The sequence below is a fragment of the Arctopsyche grandis genome, chromosome 1 (genome assembly GCF_051622035.1).
Source record: "Arctopsyche grandis isolate Sample6627 chromosome 1, ASM5162203v2, whole genome shotgun sequence".
Taxonomy (NCBI): domain Eukaryota; kingdom Metazoa; phylum Arthropoda; class Insecta; order Trichoptera; family Hydropsychidae; genus Arctopsyche; species Arctopsyche grandis.
The window spans coordinates 13,420,603-13,436,653 of record NC_135355.1 but is presented as its reverse complement, the minus strand read 5'-3'; the positions used below and the strand labels follow the sequence as shown (position 1 = coordinate 13,436,653).

At 33.0% G+C, this 16,051-nt stretch overlaps 2 protein-coding genes across 2 annotated transcripts; both read right to left on the bottom strand.

The window, feature by feature from the left end:
* Positions 1-6,170: 6,170 nt before the first annotated feature.
* LOC143909617 (uncharacterized) lies at positions 6,171-6,892 on the bottom strand. The gene is made up of 4 exons (XM_077427696.1): positions 6,881-6,892; positions 6,586-6,795; positions 6,337-6,503; positions 6,171-6,237 (listed from the first exon to the last, which is right to left on the bottom strand). Exons 1-4 carry the CDS (start codon positions 6,890-6,892, stop codon positions 6,171-6,173), a joined length of 456 nt encoding a protein of 151 aa, XP_077283822.1.
* Positions 6,893-10,769: 3,877 nt separating this feature from the next.
* On the bottom strand, positions 10,770-15,719 carry LOC143909609 (uncharacterized). The gene is made up of 7 exons (XM_077427684.1): positions 15,708-15,719; positions 15,400-15,633; positions 15,161-15,327; positions 15,030-15,073; positions 11,128-11,165; positions 10,886-11,052; positions 10,770-10,794 (listed from the first exon to the last, which is right to left on the bottom strand). The coding sequence occupies exons 1-7, from the start codon at positions 15,717-15,719 to the stop codon at positions 10,770-10,772; spliced, it is 687 nt and encodes a 228-aa protein (XP_077283810.1).
* Between the last annotated feature and the right edge of the window lie 332 nt (positions 15,720-16,051).

Here is a 16,051-nt window from a genome sequence, read left to right as displayed (position 1 = left end):
TAGTATTGCTTTTACGAAGATATTATTTCATTGTTTTTGAGTGTTGTAATAATCTACAATACAAAACAAATTCCCATGAATTAATATTATTATCTCTGCGAATCGATTTGTGAAATATTTCAATACGAAATTTTCTCACGATGCGCATACACATTATAAAAATACACATGTATTAATATCTACACATACATATACATAAAAAAACAGTACGATATTTTCACTGTTCAGTTCATTTTCTCAAAGGAAAAACGTGTCAATGGATCATTATTGTATTACTTGATAGTTATTACTACACCCTTCCTGATCGCATTTCTTTTTATGTGTTGATTGAATTAATATTGTATACTATAATGGAACGGTTTCTGTGGTTTTATTTTATACAAATAATTTTATAAAAATATAAACTTCACACACACAATATTTATAAAAAAAGAATCAAATGATTTTTTTTTCATTTGTATACACATACAAGTATTGTTTTGTAGAGTAGAGTTTTAATGAGAATACAAATAAAGTTTTTCAATAATGGTAGTGTCCATGGTGAGTATTAGGAGTACGATGAATAATAGCATTGAACCTTTTAAAATAAACAAAAAGAATATATATATATATATATATATATATATATATATATATATATATATATATATATATATATATATATATATATATATATATATATATATATATATATATATATATATATATATATATATATATATATATATATATATATATATATATGTACATACACACATACATAAGTACATGTTATTCACCATTCAGTAATACATAGTAATATGTAATATTGGAAACGTTCTATGTACATGACTACTCATCGTAAAATATGAGTGAATGCGATTTCATTACGTAAATAAATTTTTTGTTCATATTATTTACCCATTATGGTCATCAGCCGTGTAGTGCACAGTCCTGATAGAACCATCAGGTTCTACTAAGGAATATTGTCCTTTGACAACATCACCATCTCTAGATTCCCATTGAGTTTTACTATCACCGGTATAATGATCCGTCACACCGTAATCGAATTTATATGCGGGATGGGCCTATAATTAAAAAAATATTAACAAAAATTATTATATATTTTTTAAGACATATTAAATAATACATATTCATCGTAATATTGTCCATTATTATGTCCATGCCCGAAACTAATTCCACGATCGTAGCCTTGAGTGTGTCCAATATATTCATGTGACGGTCCATCGTGTCTCAGAATATTTTGAGTTGAAATTGCATGTCCATGTCTGGAGTATTCCAGTCGAACAGATTGTTAGGAATGCAGCAAAAAGTATTACCTATTATGAAATGGAAGAAATATTGCAGCGATACATTTACTGTCAAGCGTGTTTAATAATTATATTATTTCATACAAGTAATGACTAACTTTAGCAATCATTTTTACGGCGCGTTAACCCTTTCACCGTTACGGTATTGAAGCTTCGAATGTGTCAATTTGTCCGGTTGTTACCGGTTTTATAGTGAACATGATTTTTTTTTTAAATGATTTTTATTATTACGAAATTATGTTCACAATACATCTTTTATCTATTTTAATAGCTACTGATCTACTGATCATTTTCTATTTTACAATTTTAATTTAATTTGGTTAGTAATCACAGTATTATATTATTCTAATGTTAATCTAAAGCATAATAGGAAAAAGAGCTCAAAAACCTATTTACAACCCTTATAAATGTTCATAATACATCTAATACATAATATTAATTAAAGACTATCTAAAGTCGATGACCTAAAGCAGATTGTGTTTAGGTAATCTGTGTTTATACCTGAAGGGTATAGACATTTTATTGTAATCACCGAGACTCTTCACAAGTGTGTTAGTATGGTTATTAGTGATTCTTTCATAGAATCTACTGGTTAGTTTGTTAGTAATGTCTGTAACAAACGGAATATTATATATAGCATGCAGTTTTTTCAGGTTAGTATATATGGGTGTATTATAAATTATTTTAAGGGATTTATTTTGTATTACTTGGAGCTTGGAAAGGTTAGTATTCGAGGCGTTATTCCATACAGGTGAAGCATAGGTTAATAATGGTAATATTATATGAGCGCGCGATATAATTTTATTTTATTTAGCGTTGATAAAGAACTATGGCGATTAAATATTGGATATAATGAGGATATACACCGCATCGCCTTGCATTTCGCTGCCTCAATGTGAGGTGCCCATCTCATTCTTTTATCAAACGTTACTCCTAAATATTTTATTACTGACTGCCATTTCAGACTTTCTCCAGAGGGGATTTTCAGATCTGAACTTGGCTTATGTTTTCTAACACTAAAGAATATGGCGTCTGTTTTGGTTTGATTAATTTGAATTTTCCACTTAGTGAAGTGTTCAGTCATTGTTTTAATTGCAAATTCAAGATTTTTAAGAATAGTGTCTGGTTTTTTGCTACTTGTGAAGCAAGCTGTATCATCTGCATATAGGGCTATGTGACAGTTTTTTGGAATAGGTATGTCATTTATATGAGCTTTTATTTTTTGAGCTTTTATCGGGCTTAAGTATGGGAATTACGTTGGCTGTTTTCCAGTATTCTGGGAAATACCCGGTGAGTAAACATGCGTTGAATATTTTAGATAGTGAGACTAAAGCTTTAAATGGAAGTTGTTTGATTGTGATGTTATCTATTGAATCTCGCCCAGGTGCCTTTTTATTTTTTAAATTACGTATTATATTTTGGATTTCACACGGATGCACCAATTTTATATTTTTAGTACTGTTAGTGGGAGATTTTGTGATGATTTTAATGGACCGGTTGACTTTATTATGCGTTGGTATGTGATTGTAATGTTGTGTGAGTGTGTGATGTTTTTGGAAGGATTTTGATAATAGTTCTGCTTTGTCGCAATCACGCGTCACTGTGATTCCTGCATCATCTAATGGAGGAATCGAGTTTTTTGTCCTGCGAATCGCTTTAGCTAATTTCCATAGAGAGCCATCAACTGAGCTCAATTTTTCTAATTTTTTAGACCAAACTTCATTTTTTATTTCTTTGATTCTAATTTTAATTTGATATGTGAGCTTATTAATTAATGTTTTCAATGCTGGACTTTTTGATGTTTGCCAAATTTTACGGAGTTTATTTTTACTTTTAATTAGATTTGCAACAAAGTCAGTTATCTCTAATTTGTGTTCAATGTATTGTGTCTTAGGTATGTGAAGGTGTTTGGATCGAGTTATTGATTCCGTTAGGTGTATTATGGAGCTGTCGATTTCGGTTTTGTTTGTGAGTGTGGTAGAAGTTAGAATGGTTTGGTCATTTATGTACGACTTGAACTCTCGCCAGTTAGCTCTCCCGTAATCCCAACTATGCTTGATGATTTCCTCGGGTTTCCCGTCGATTGAGAAGATTATCGGGAGATGATCAGACGACAGGGTTTGAAGGGCATTTGGTGTCGATATTTTTGGGCAGTTCTTGACGAGGACAAGATCTAGTGTGGATGGTTGTGAGTTATTTGTGGGATAGTGTGTGTATGTATCCGGATGAAGTAAGATTGTATCTGTTAGTTGAAGGTATTTAAAAAGAGTTGTGCCTTGTTGGTCAGTGTTTACGCAACTCCATAACGGATGTTTGGCATTAAAGTCACCAGCTACCACTACCGAACTACCAATGTTAAATATTTTGTTAAGATCGGATGCCAATAATCGTTTTTGGGGAGGATTGTAAGCGGATTCTACTATGTGACGGGTGTTGTTAATTGTTAGTTCGATGGCGGTTAGTTCTAAATTTTTTAGTGGCGGAGTTATTACGCGATAATGTTTAATTGACGATTTTATAAAAATGGCAACTCCCCCTCCATGCTGTTCTTGGTCTTCGCGATAGCAGTTAAAGTTAGGTAGGTTAATACGGATATGAGGTTTTAAGAAGGTCTCGGAGATTAAAACTATGTCAACACAGTACTCACCGATCGCCGACTCTAGTTCGTCAATCTTATTCTTAAGTCCACGAGCATTCCACGCTAGAATGTTCAGGCGCCTCCCGTTAATCAAAGACATCGAGATATTCGACAAGCATGAGTGCCAGCTCTAGTTTGTCGGTGCAACCGCTGGCCTTGGCACGAATCTCCTGGAGGATCTTCAACATCTTCGTCATAGACGCCATGGAAGTTAGGTCTGTTGTTGGTTGAATGTTGGGATTGGTTGGTTGGTGGGGTTTTTTAGGGATATTTGGGATATTTGGTGAAGGAGTTTTAATGGTCGGTAGCTTTGGGAAGTTATGATCGTTAACGACCGGGATATTTTGTGGCTGCGCCACTGGGAGTTTCCAAGGGTTGGCTTTGACAATTGATGCTCGATTCTTCCTCGATTCCAGCATTTTCAGATAGCTCTGTCTTTTTGGACAGTCTTTGAAGTTAGCGGGGTGAGATCCTGAACAGCCTGAGCAGACAGCAGGGGTAACTATTCCTTGATTGCATTGTGCGGTGAGGTGAGTGCCGGCACATTTGACGCACTTGGCCTGCCGATTGCAGTTTTTCCGCAGCGTGTCCATATTCTTGGCATCTGAAACATCGAGTAATATTTTGTGATTTACTAGTATATTTAACGACACTGACCTTTGTGTAACAGATGTACCGGATTTCTTTAATCTTCTTTGCCGATACCGATGGCTCGAAGAACACCAAGTATAGCTCGGTGGCGTTGCTCCTAGGCTCCTTCGTCTTCATCTGTATGACTTTGGTTACAGGGAATCCCTGTCTGATGATGTCATCTTTAATATCAGCTTCCGGCAATTTCGGCAAGCCACGTACGACACTTTTTATTTCCTTTTCCTCCTTCCTGGAAAAGGTATGGAATTGTCGGTCTGGTGTCAATCCATCCCGAAGTTTTTTAAAGTCTTCAAGACTTTTACATTGTATCTTGACATTATTTTGACCAATGTAAGTCATTGTGAAGTCTTTTATAAACTTCTTGATCGACTCGATCATGCTGCCGTGAGCGCCAGTAGCTGTCATGATGATGGGCGGGATTCTTCCACCGCTTCTGGGGACATCGGAAACTTCCAAGAGCCCTTCAAATTTGTTTTTCTCCTGAATTTTAAATTCAGGAGCAACATCTTTCACGTTCTTTGCCGTATGTTTTGGAAACTGCCACTCGGTCTCCATCTGAGCGGTCTGAGAGCAGCCTGGTTGAGGAGCTTCGGTTGTAGTTATCAGTGTCTTCTTAATTCGCTTTTTCAGGTTGGATCCTCGCATGGTGCCAACATGTGTTCGTTTGGTGTTCGTTTTGTGGGGGGTGTTTGTGGTGTATGTTAAAAGGTGTGGTTTTTTTGACGGTATGGCGTATCGCTGTATTATGAGCGCTCGCACAGAGAGTACGTCTTCGGCACGTCCGTTCTCACGGAGCGTCGAGAGACGAGTGATAGTGAACATGAGAAAAGCGACAACAATATGCAAATAGTATTGCAACTTATCGTGCAATAATATAACAATGTGTGGCGTTTTGAAAAAAAATATTTCAATTCTATAAAAAAGTGCATAACTAAGTTGCTATATTGAATCGTAATAGATATTTTCTCAATTTTACATAATATTTATGAAAATTTGTGCACCAAAATTGAATATATTCTTTTCATTGTTATATGAGGTAACAAATCAATCCCCAAATTGTACAATTGTTATTAAGAGTCTATTGTAACTACATATTTCATTAATAAATTAAATAATTTAGACAATCATAAATTGCTACTAAATTGTATGAATACTATACTATTCATACAATTAATTCAATTATTATACATAATTACACTTTTATGAGGAGGGTCACCATTAAGATGTACATACATACATATGTACATATTATGTATGTAGGTACTAATAAAAATATTTCGTTTCATTTAAAAATAATGTAAAATTTTAAATATTATGTTTTTATATTACACTTGTGTAATGAAAGTTGATATTTCAAATACGACTAAAGTTATTGACTTAAAATTCAACATTTAGGTTAAGGGGCTAAAAAATGTACGAATACATTTTTTTAATAAACAGAAAATGCAATTTTGCTCCAAAATATATAAATATTTATTTTATAAGAATAGTTAAAAGCGTTTTGCATTCAATAGAAAATAAAAATATATCACATATGTACAATATCAATCCGATTCGTTTTTTTCTACAAATTAATAATGATGAGTGTTGTAGTGTTGAGGATGGATGTTGGTGGTGCGATGTACCAATGCGTTGAATCTGAAATTAAAAGTGAATAAATCATATAAAAAACCATTTATTATATTGCATTTTTAATACATATTTGAATATATGTATGTACATATATATTATACAAACCCGCTGTGCTTATCAGCAGTGTAGTGTACAGTTCTGATGGAACCGTCAGGTTCTACGAGAGAATATTCTCCCTTGACAACATCTCCGTCTCTGGATTCCCATTGGTTCTTGTTGTCACCGGTATGATGATCCTTCACTCCATAGTCGAATTTGTAAGATGGATGAGCCTAAATTTAAAAACACATTAATTAATTTAACATTAGGAAAAACTACCATTCATTAGTTTGTAAATAAAAAAATATGCCTTACGTATTCATCATAGGAGTGTCCGTGGCCGTGTCCATATCCGTGTTCATATCCATGTCCGTGGCCTTCATCGTGTCCTGATACAGGATAAATGTGAGAAGGTCCATCGTGTCTCACGATGTTTTGGGTTGAGATAGCATGTCCATGTCCATGTCCAGCATATTCCAAAGGATATGCGGCGCATACTGCAGCCAAGCCAATGAAAACGGCGAGCTACATGTAAAAAATATTTAAAATTATTCACACTATCAAAGTAAAACCCGATCAATAATGAAATTGAATCAAGGGTTGATTATACCTTTGCGAACATTTTTTCAAGGGTTGTTTAGTGCTTATTGACTATTCAATTGAAGCTCTGAACTGAGTATGATGTTAGGCTGGTCAGCAACCGCTTATATACTGAAAATACTAAAAGGAAATTATGTATGGCGAGAGGTAGTGTTGTTTGTTGTTGCACAAGTTGTGTAATAAATATATACAGGAATGTAACATTGAAAATCGCTGCATGTAACAATAATTGATATATTGCTTTCAAAATTTCGAAGTTCAGTTTGTTTATTGTCGATTTTCATAAGAAAAATGCTCGTTAATGGAGCAGAACGCTTCGTATGACGCATTACTTCACCAACTATAGTCAGTGAGTATATCGTTAAAGCTAGGCATTCTGATTTCTCGGTGATTTTCATTTCTTGAGTAATGATAATTTTCGATTTTACTTTTCAATTTTCTCGAGAAATTCTGATAAATGAAAAAATGTATGTAATAATACTATTTATAAAAACGGACTGTCGCTAAATATATATATATATATATATATATATATATATATATATATATATATATATATATATATATATATATATATATATATATATATATATATATATATATATATATATATATATATATATATATATATATATATATATGTATATTTGTATATATATATATATATATATATATTTGTATGTAACGGACGATCAACCATCAACCAGTATGGGGAACAATTTTTTTTTTTCATTTTTGTCATATTTTTCTTTTTTTTTCATATTTTAATTTTTTTCTTTTTTTTCAGTTTTTTTCAGTTTTTTTCATGTTTTTCATTTTTTACATATTTTTCATTTTTTTCAAATTTTTCATTTTTTTTTCATATTTGTACTCCGGGCGCCGGAGGCGTCGGCGGCGCTGGGGCCGAAATCCCCGGAGCGACGGAGGCGCCGGGGGCATCGGGGGCGCTGGGGGCGTTGAGGGCGCCGGAGGCGTCGGCAGTGCTGGGGGCGAAGGCCCTAGGGTTCCGGAGGCATCGGTGGCGTTGGGGGCGCCGGAGGCGTCGGCGGCGTCGGAAGCGCTGGGGGCGAAGCCCCCGGGGTGCCGAAGGCATCGGGGGCGCCGGAGTGCTGGCGTCGGCGGTGCTGGGGCCGAAGGCCCCGGAGCGACGGAGGCGCTGGGGGCGAAGGCTCCGGTATTTTTTATAAGAGACTTACTATATATGTTTGTTTGTTCGTGACAGTCAATTTAATAAAAAAAACAAACGAGTATTCAAATACATTTATATAAAATAAAACTAATAAAAGAAGTTTAATTAAATGTTTACTATTAGATTAGTCATGTTTAAGCGGTTTATATTACAAATACCGAGCGAAGCCGGGTAATAAAGCTATGTAGTTAATGTAGGTATATAACGATTGTTGCGATCGGAGCTACATAAGAACGCTTTATTGATTGAGGCGTATGGCTGTAAATACTGCGTTTCATGATGTTGGGCTAATTTACTTAAAACAATAAGCTAAAGTCTTTAATTTATAATTTATTTGATCAGTTCAGAAAAGTATTCTGGAAAATATAATACCTAAATATAAACATTCTCCTAATTTTTTCTTCAGAAAATAAGTCAATTACTCTATCGTTAAAATTACTCATATTGAATACATTTTCTTTTCCATGGAAATCATCTTAAAAAAGTTTTTATTCTATTTAATGAAGAAAAGCCAAATTCAGGTTCTGCTGCTGTCGTCAGAAAAGTAAGGGATATTTGAACAAGTTTTGATAATTCACAAAATATTTCGGATAAGTTATTTTTACAAATAAAATTTAATAAACCTATTAAAACAGTAAACTGATGCATTTCTGTTTCAGAATAGAATACGCTAAATTCTACTAGTAGTTTGTTTTCTTCTAGCATTGGATATGCTTTCACAATATGTTTCACTTCTTGAATAGCTATTTTGATAATAGAGATTTTGACTGATTCAAACTCAGAATCGATTACTGATCAGAAAATTAAATTTTAAATTAAATACAGAATTTAAATTTTCGGCGCCTGAATACGGTAGAGCTTTGCGTCATCATTTACTTTTCCAAGCTATTCCTGCGAAAACGTCTGCTTTCAATAACTCGTCTAGGATTGTAAATAGGTTTTTGAGCTCTTTTTCCTATTATGCTTTAGATTAACATTAGAATAATATAATACTGTGATTAATAACCAAATTAAATTAAATTGTAAAATAGAAAATGATCAGTAGATCAGTAGCTATTAAAATAGATATAAGATGTATTGTGAACATAATTTCGTAATAATAAAAAGAATTTAAAAATCAAAAATCAAATAACTCGTCTCTTGCAAAGGCTATCCGGTTCCTTAATGTGATTGATGGGCATTTGGACCTGTTCAATTGTCATGTTGATGAGCTGGTTACTTTCTTGAGACTCATCACGAGACTATTTGAATGAGATGAATGATTGAAATTTTTATTGTTTTTATTTTGTTATTTTCTTTCTTTTGTTTTGTAAAACTGGTGTGACGCTTTGGGGCAACCTGTCAGGCCACACTAGTCATTTTATTGTCATTATTATAATAAATAAATAAATGTGTGTCTGTGTATTTTGGTGATATTTTTGAACACCGTTAGTCCAATCAAACTGAAACTTGGTATCGGTTACTGAAATGGTTATCGATACGACGTAAATTTTTAAACTAACTGGAAATAGTATCTCCCCTAATATGTATCCTCTTATTTTTTAACTACTTTCTTCGACCCTGTAAATATATGTGCTCTTCTCGATTCAAGTATAATTTTTGTATCAAGTGATGAAAATAAAAAAAAATCATTACATTTAATAAACCGGAAGTGGAATTTTTTCCTCATAGAAAAGTAAAAAATTATAAAAAAAATGTACTAATTTAGAGCTGATAATGTTTTGACTAGAATTCGTAAACCGGAAGTTTCCTTACATTTGTCCGGTATGTGTGAACGTGTATGCATGTTTCATTATCGAATTTTGTTTTTTATACTTCTTATATTTCTCAAATACATACATACATAGATAAGGTCATCGGTTGGTCACATCCGAATTTTTTATCACCTCCTGATCAATTCATATTTCAATCTTTCAATAATTTTATATATTAGGATTGATTTTAGACTTATATCTCGAAATATACTATTATTTTTGGTCGGTGACATTGGGGTGTTGCAGCTCCGCAGTTTATGTTTATTTATTATTTAAATCTGAAATTTATTTCTGATTGTTCACTGTTTTGAAACGACAATTATTATGCAATATTTTTATGGCATTTCAATTTGATATGGAAGCCATTGTTTTTTAAAACAGAATCTACATTCCATTTATTGCGAGAATAAATCCATTAAATCATTAATATAGAAGTTAACATTCAATCAATATGAAAAACGTAGAAGTCGTATTCCACAAACTATAGCACACTTACATATGTATGTATTTAAGACAAAATAACACATATATGTTCCTTTCATTAAACTAGTTTTTTTAATACCTTCATAAAATTGATTTCTAATAGAATTTATTATTGAGAAAAATTACGACAAATTATTAAGTAAAAATTTATATACACGTGTATGTACATACACACATACAAATTTTATTTTATAATTTGTAATGTAGAATATTCAATACGAATTGTTACATATGTATGTACCTATGTATAGTACATACAAATTACAAATGCATTATTTTTTCATAAAGTTGTTATGTAATGGTTATTAATGGGTATTAAAAAAAGTTAATAATATAAAACCATAAAATATATTAAAAAATAATATTTATTGAAAAAAATTATAGTATAAGGGAAGAAGAATTTAATAAATATATAATTTTTTTTAAAACTTTTCAAATGTATTTCATTCAGTTGGCATCAATTTCAATATAATTCAGTAATGGTATCCTTGGTTGATACTAAAACAAAACAAAAAATCATCATGAAATAAAAATATTAAATTTTAATAAAATAACATTATTCGATTAAGCATTTTTTTTCAATACACACCCATGATGTCCACTGACGAAAACTTGCTCCCTCTTGATAGACCTGTCATGTTCAGCTAGCGAATATCCTCCTTTGGTTACATCACCATCCCTAGATTCCCACTGTTGCTTATTATCGCCAGTGTGGTAATCTTTCACACCATAATCGAATTTATACAAGGGATAAGCCTAAAACATAAAACACACTAACATTAATACTGAGCGATTAAAATAAAAACAAATGAAAAAAAATTAAGTTCGTACATATTCATCATGTCCGTGTCCGTGTCCATGTCCGTAATCATGACCTACGATATGAGACGGTCCATCATGTCTATAGATATTTTGTGTAGATACAGCATGACCATGGCCATAACCGTAGTCCAACGGCCATGCTCTGCACATCGCCACCAAACCAAAGAAGAAAAATACCTATAAATTTAAATAAAAACAGTTTCAAAATATCACTTTCCAAAGTTATAAAACGTATTATAATCATAACGTTCAACTGAACTTACTTTTGTAAACATAATTGCTCTGGAGGTGAACGGTAGTGCTTACTCTGTAAAAGCTCCTTATCGAATGTGTCTACTTGTTGTGTTACTTCAGCTTTTATAGTCAATAATCATTGCTTTGTGCAGGGTATTGCTGTAATTGGGTAACCCTGAACAATGAACGCATTGACGAACGTAACGACATGCGATAACATTTCATATCGATCGTTCAATTCCGACACTTTCATACTGATTTTTTTCGGAGGAAGGGAGATTTAGCCTTAAATAATATTATTTTCAAGTGGATTTCGTAAATGTGTTAAATATTTTGATTGGTGAGCAAATAAATATGTACATTTATGTACATATATACAAAATTTAACCCATATGTACACGCAATACATTAAAATATTAAACAATATGTATTCTTTAGTACGATTTTGGTGTTATTCTACTGCAAAATTAATTATGCAATTATTTACTATCATAGGTAGGTACATACATATACTATTTGTACTATGAATATAAAAATAATAGTTGGCATAAAAGTTGTCGTTTTCTTGCAACGCACATTTGAATATACACATGTACATACATAGCTATGATTATGAGATTTTAAATTTTCCCACAAACATTACGACTCCAAGTGGAGAAATGTCTCATGTGCGTACGACTTTCATACGTACATATATATATGTATACATACATATGTATGTATGCATTATTCCAATAAAAAATATCATTTAGTCACAGAAGATTTTAATGTATACACATACATATACATATGTATGTATATGCATGTATAATATTATGTTCATGTAAAAAACTATTGTAAATCTTTAATTCGTAATGTTTGTACATACATATGTTTAGTAGTTACGAATTATAGCTATAAATTATAATACTAGCCTAACTAACTAGTTAGGTTAGTATTATAATTTACTTATTAGTACATAATTAAATGTATGTAAATACATATAACTCAGAGTATTACACAACATTATAATATTAGCCAGTTTGAAAATTGAACTGAAAACAAATTATTGAAACTGAAAAAACTTGAGTACTTTCAGTAAATAGGTATGAATTTATGTAAAATTTACATTGTAAATGTATGTATTTACATACATATGTACATAATAGGCGGTCTGCGTGACGAGCCAGAATGTTAAATTACAGAAAACGCAAATATCGGAAGGCAAAGATCGAAAATCGAATGATCTTAAGTCGAAAGATCAAAAAAAGGGTGCATGGTAAACGGTACATACTCATGTACATACTCACTTAATTTGCGCGAGCAGGATACAACAGGAACAAGAGGAACAGGCTTCCCCCTTCCCCCCGTATTAATGTGCGCGCGCAGAATATGGGAGGAAAAGCCTGTTCCTCTTGTTCCTGTTGTACCCTGCTCGCGCAAATTAAGTGAGTATGTACCGTTTACCATGCAACCTTTTTTTTTTTGATCTTTCGACTTAAGATCTTTCGATTTTCAATCTTTGCCTTCCGATATTTGTGTTTTCTGTAATTTAACATTCTGGCTCGTCACGTAGACCCGTACATAGGCCACCAAACGCTGTATTGCAAGAGCAGACTTTGTCCGATTGAGTAGTCTCACTAAGTCCTTAATGGGAGACTACCAATGGAAAATCTATAAAGTGATTCCCGTTTTCAAAAAGGGTGACAGGTAACAAATAGACCTTTAGTCGTTCTTTCCTCTCCTGCTAAACTCTTTGAAATAATTATAAACAAATCTTACATATAAAACAATAATGTTTGGTGTATGTGCCAGTGCGTGGTTGGGTGGTCATTGGTTGGGTCCGTCGTAGGTCGGGTGGGAACAACACGTTCGATTTATTTACTTTTTTTGCGCAGGGGCCCCGCCGAAGGCGCCACAGGGGGCGCAGCCCCTATGGAGCCCCGCTGAAGGGGACGCAGCCCCCATAGGGCCCCGCCAAAGGGGGCGCGGCCCCCATGGGGCCCCTGTTGGGGCGCCGCTCCTAATAAAACAAATAATTTACTTATTTTTTTTTTTATTTTTTTTTTATACAACCCGGGCAAAGCCGGGTAATAAAGCTAGTATTTTTATAAGCACGGTAACTATTTTCTTATTGATCAACAGCATGGTTTTAGACGGACCCGACCGACAGTTACAAATTTACTATCTGTCATTTTTTTTTACAAAATCACTTAATGTCAGAGGACAGGTTGATGCTGTCTATACGGATTTCAAGAAAGCCATTTAATATTGTTAATCACCAGATTTTTCTTATAAAATAAAGCTGTCTGGGATTATCAGATATTTTTTCAAACCTTATAAAATCCTACTTTGCGTTTCATATTGCCGCAAAGTTTTGGAAGAGCCTATTCATTCTGGTGTTCCACAAGGTTCTAATTTAAGTCTTCAGCTCTTCATTTTTAGCATATTTAGAAATTATATCTTCAAGGTTATTCAGAACTGTGAATTCTTATTGTCTGTTTAAGATCTCAAATTATTCAAATATATTGTTGCCTTTTGTGATTCCATGATCTTCAATCTGATTTGGATGCTATTTTAAATTAGTCGGCTGTAAACATATAACCGCTCAACATTGAGAAGTGCTGCTCTTTAAGCTTTACCAGATCGCGAAACCAATTTAAATACTCTTACCATTTAAATAGCATTAAGTAAATTCGGTTGAGTTTTAGTGATCTGGGAATCTTATTCTGCGCGAATTTCGATTTTGAGTTAGAATCAGTCAAAATATGCTTCAAATATCATTGCAGTTGAGCAAAAAATCTGCGACACAATACAGGCCGTTGTATCTGGAAACGGCAAGCCGGCGTCGAAACGGGTGTACAAATGTAGAGCAAACAAATGTACATAGCAGGTATGTCTGACCGTGTGTGTATGTATGTTTGATTATCGAATTTTGTTTTTATCCTTTTTTTATTTGTCAAATACATAGATAAAGTCGTGGGTTGGTCACAAGCGAATTTTTTTTACATAAGTCAATGTAATTGCAGTTTTTATATCAGGTGGATTGTTTCCATGAATAATTACTAGACGGTACAAATATTTGTAAAAAACGAATCAATGAATCAAAGTGATGTTTTTTACTTTATTTAATTACATTATACGATGTGTTTTATTTAATCTTAAAAATCTAGAAATCTAGCTATGAATGCGAACTTAAAATTTAAAGAATTTAGCCAAACTCTCAAGACAAGAATACCGATATGAGAGTATTTTTTACGTGAAACATCGGGAGAGTTTACGAAATATAATTGACGTTTTTGAAAAATGAAAAAACATTTTTTTCTTTTTTTTCTTATACATTTGATTTCCCAGTGCTAGCACCGGGATCCCGGGATCGGAAATTCCCAGCACCGCAATCTCGGTGCTGCAGTAACCTTCCTGGATTGGAAGCACTAGATATTACCTATTAATCATTATTTTATTTTGTAATTAGATACATATGTATGTATGTAAATATGTAGGATAAATATGTTCAATGATACAACATTCAATAATGAAAGATAAAAAAATATTGAAAATTCAATTAATTTATTGTAAAATTAAATTCAAATAAAAAAAGAATATTGATCAGAAACATAAATATGTTTACACTTAAGCTGGATCAACAATTTCAGTTCAAATAGGAGACCTTATCATTGTTTAATGATTATGATGATGAGCTGGGTGAGCATTTGGTGTACGTTGGACTACAGCGTTGAAACTATAACAAGAACAAACACAGTAATTAATAATTCATATGATATATTATAATAGTATGTATGTATATTCGTTCAGAAATAATGAATACCCATTATGATCATCAGCGGTGTAATGGACAGTCCTGATGGAACCATCAGGCTCAACAAGAGAATATCCACCCTTGACTACATCCCCATCCCTGGTTTCCCATTGTTCCTTGTTGTCACCGGTATGATGGTCCTTTACTCCGTAATCAAATTTGTATGCGGGGTGAGCCTTTAAAATTACATATTCTATTTATTTATTATTCTAAATGATTGTGTGAAATCTGTAATTACATTTGCTTACGTATTCATCGTAGTATTGACCGTGTCCATGACCATAGCCATAACCTTGATTGTAGATCAAACCGTGTTCTGGGCCAGAATAAGCACGTGATGGTCCATCTAATCTGACTATATTTTGGGATGAGGTCGCATGCCCATAGCCACTATGGCCATATCCATATCCAATGTTGTTATATCCAGCGTATCCCAGAGGATATGCTCCGCAGATAGCCACTAAACCGATGAATACTGCTAACTGTGTTTATAAAAATTATATTAAGATTGAAAGTATTAATTTACAATTATGTAATTTTATGGGGTAGGTCTTACTTTGGCGAACATTTTGTTTGAATTTGAGACTTGTGCTGAATGCAGAAGGCTTAAAATTCGATATGATGATACATCGATGATTGTGGCTTTTATATTGAAATATTAAAAAGAAAAACGATGGTTATAGTGGTGGTGGCAGTAGGTTTTGCAACTAAAGAATTTGACATTGAACGTAACTGTGCGTAATAAGGCAATGTAGTCCAACCGTGAAGAACACGGACAATGGTTTAGTTTCTAAAATTTTACCATTGCTCTATATTATCTTAAATATATTTAGTATTTCGAAAACTAATAATAAATTGTTCCATTATTTCATTTGAAAAATTCAATATGTACCTATGTAT

Bases quoted from the DNA above. Each gene is read 5' to 3' on its own strand.
- LOC143909617 (XM_077427696.1), bottom strand. The intron at 6,504-6,585 runs GTAAGGCATATT...TTTTAAATTTAG, and splicing joins GACACTCCTATGATGAATAC to GCTCATCCATCTTACAAATT. The intron at 6,238-6,336 runs GTTTGTATAATA...TTTTAATTTCAG, and splicing joins ACTGCTGATAAGCACAGCGG to ATTCAACGCATTGGTACATC.
- LOC143909609 (XM_077427684.1), bottom strand. The intron at 15,074-15,160 runs GTATTCATTATT...TTCTTGTTATAG, and splicing joins ACCGCTGATGATCATAATGG to TTTCAACGCTGTAGTCCAAC. The intron at 11,053-11,127 runs GTACGAACTTAA...TTTATGTTTTAG, and splicing joins GACACGGACATGATGAATAT to GCTTATCCCTTGTATAAATT.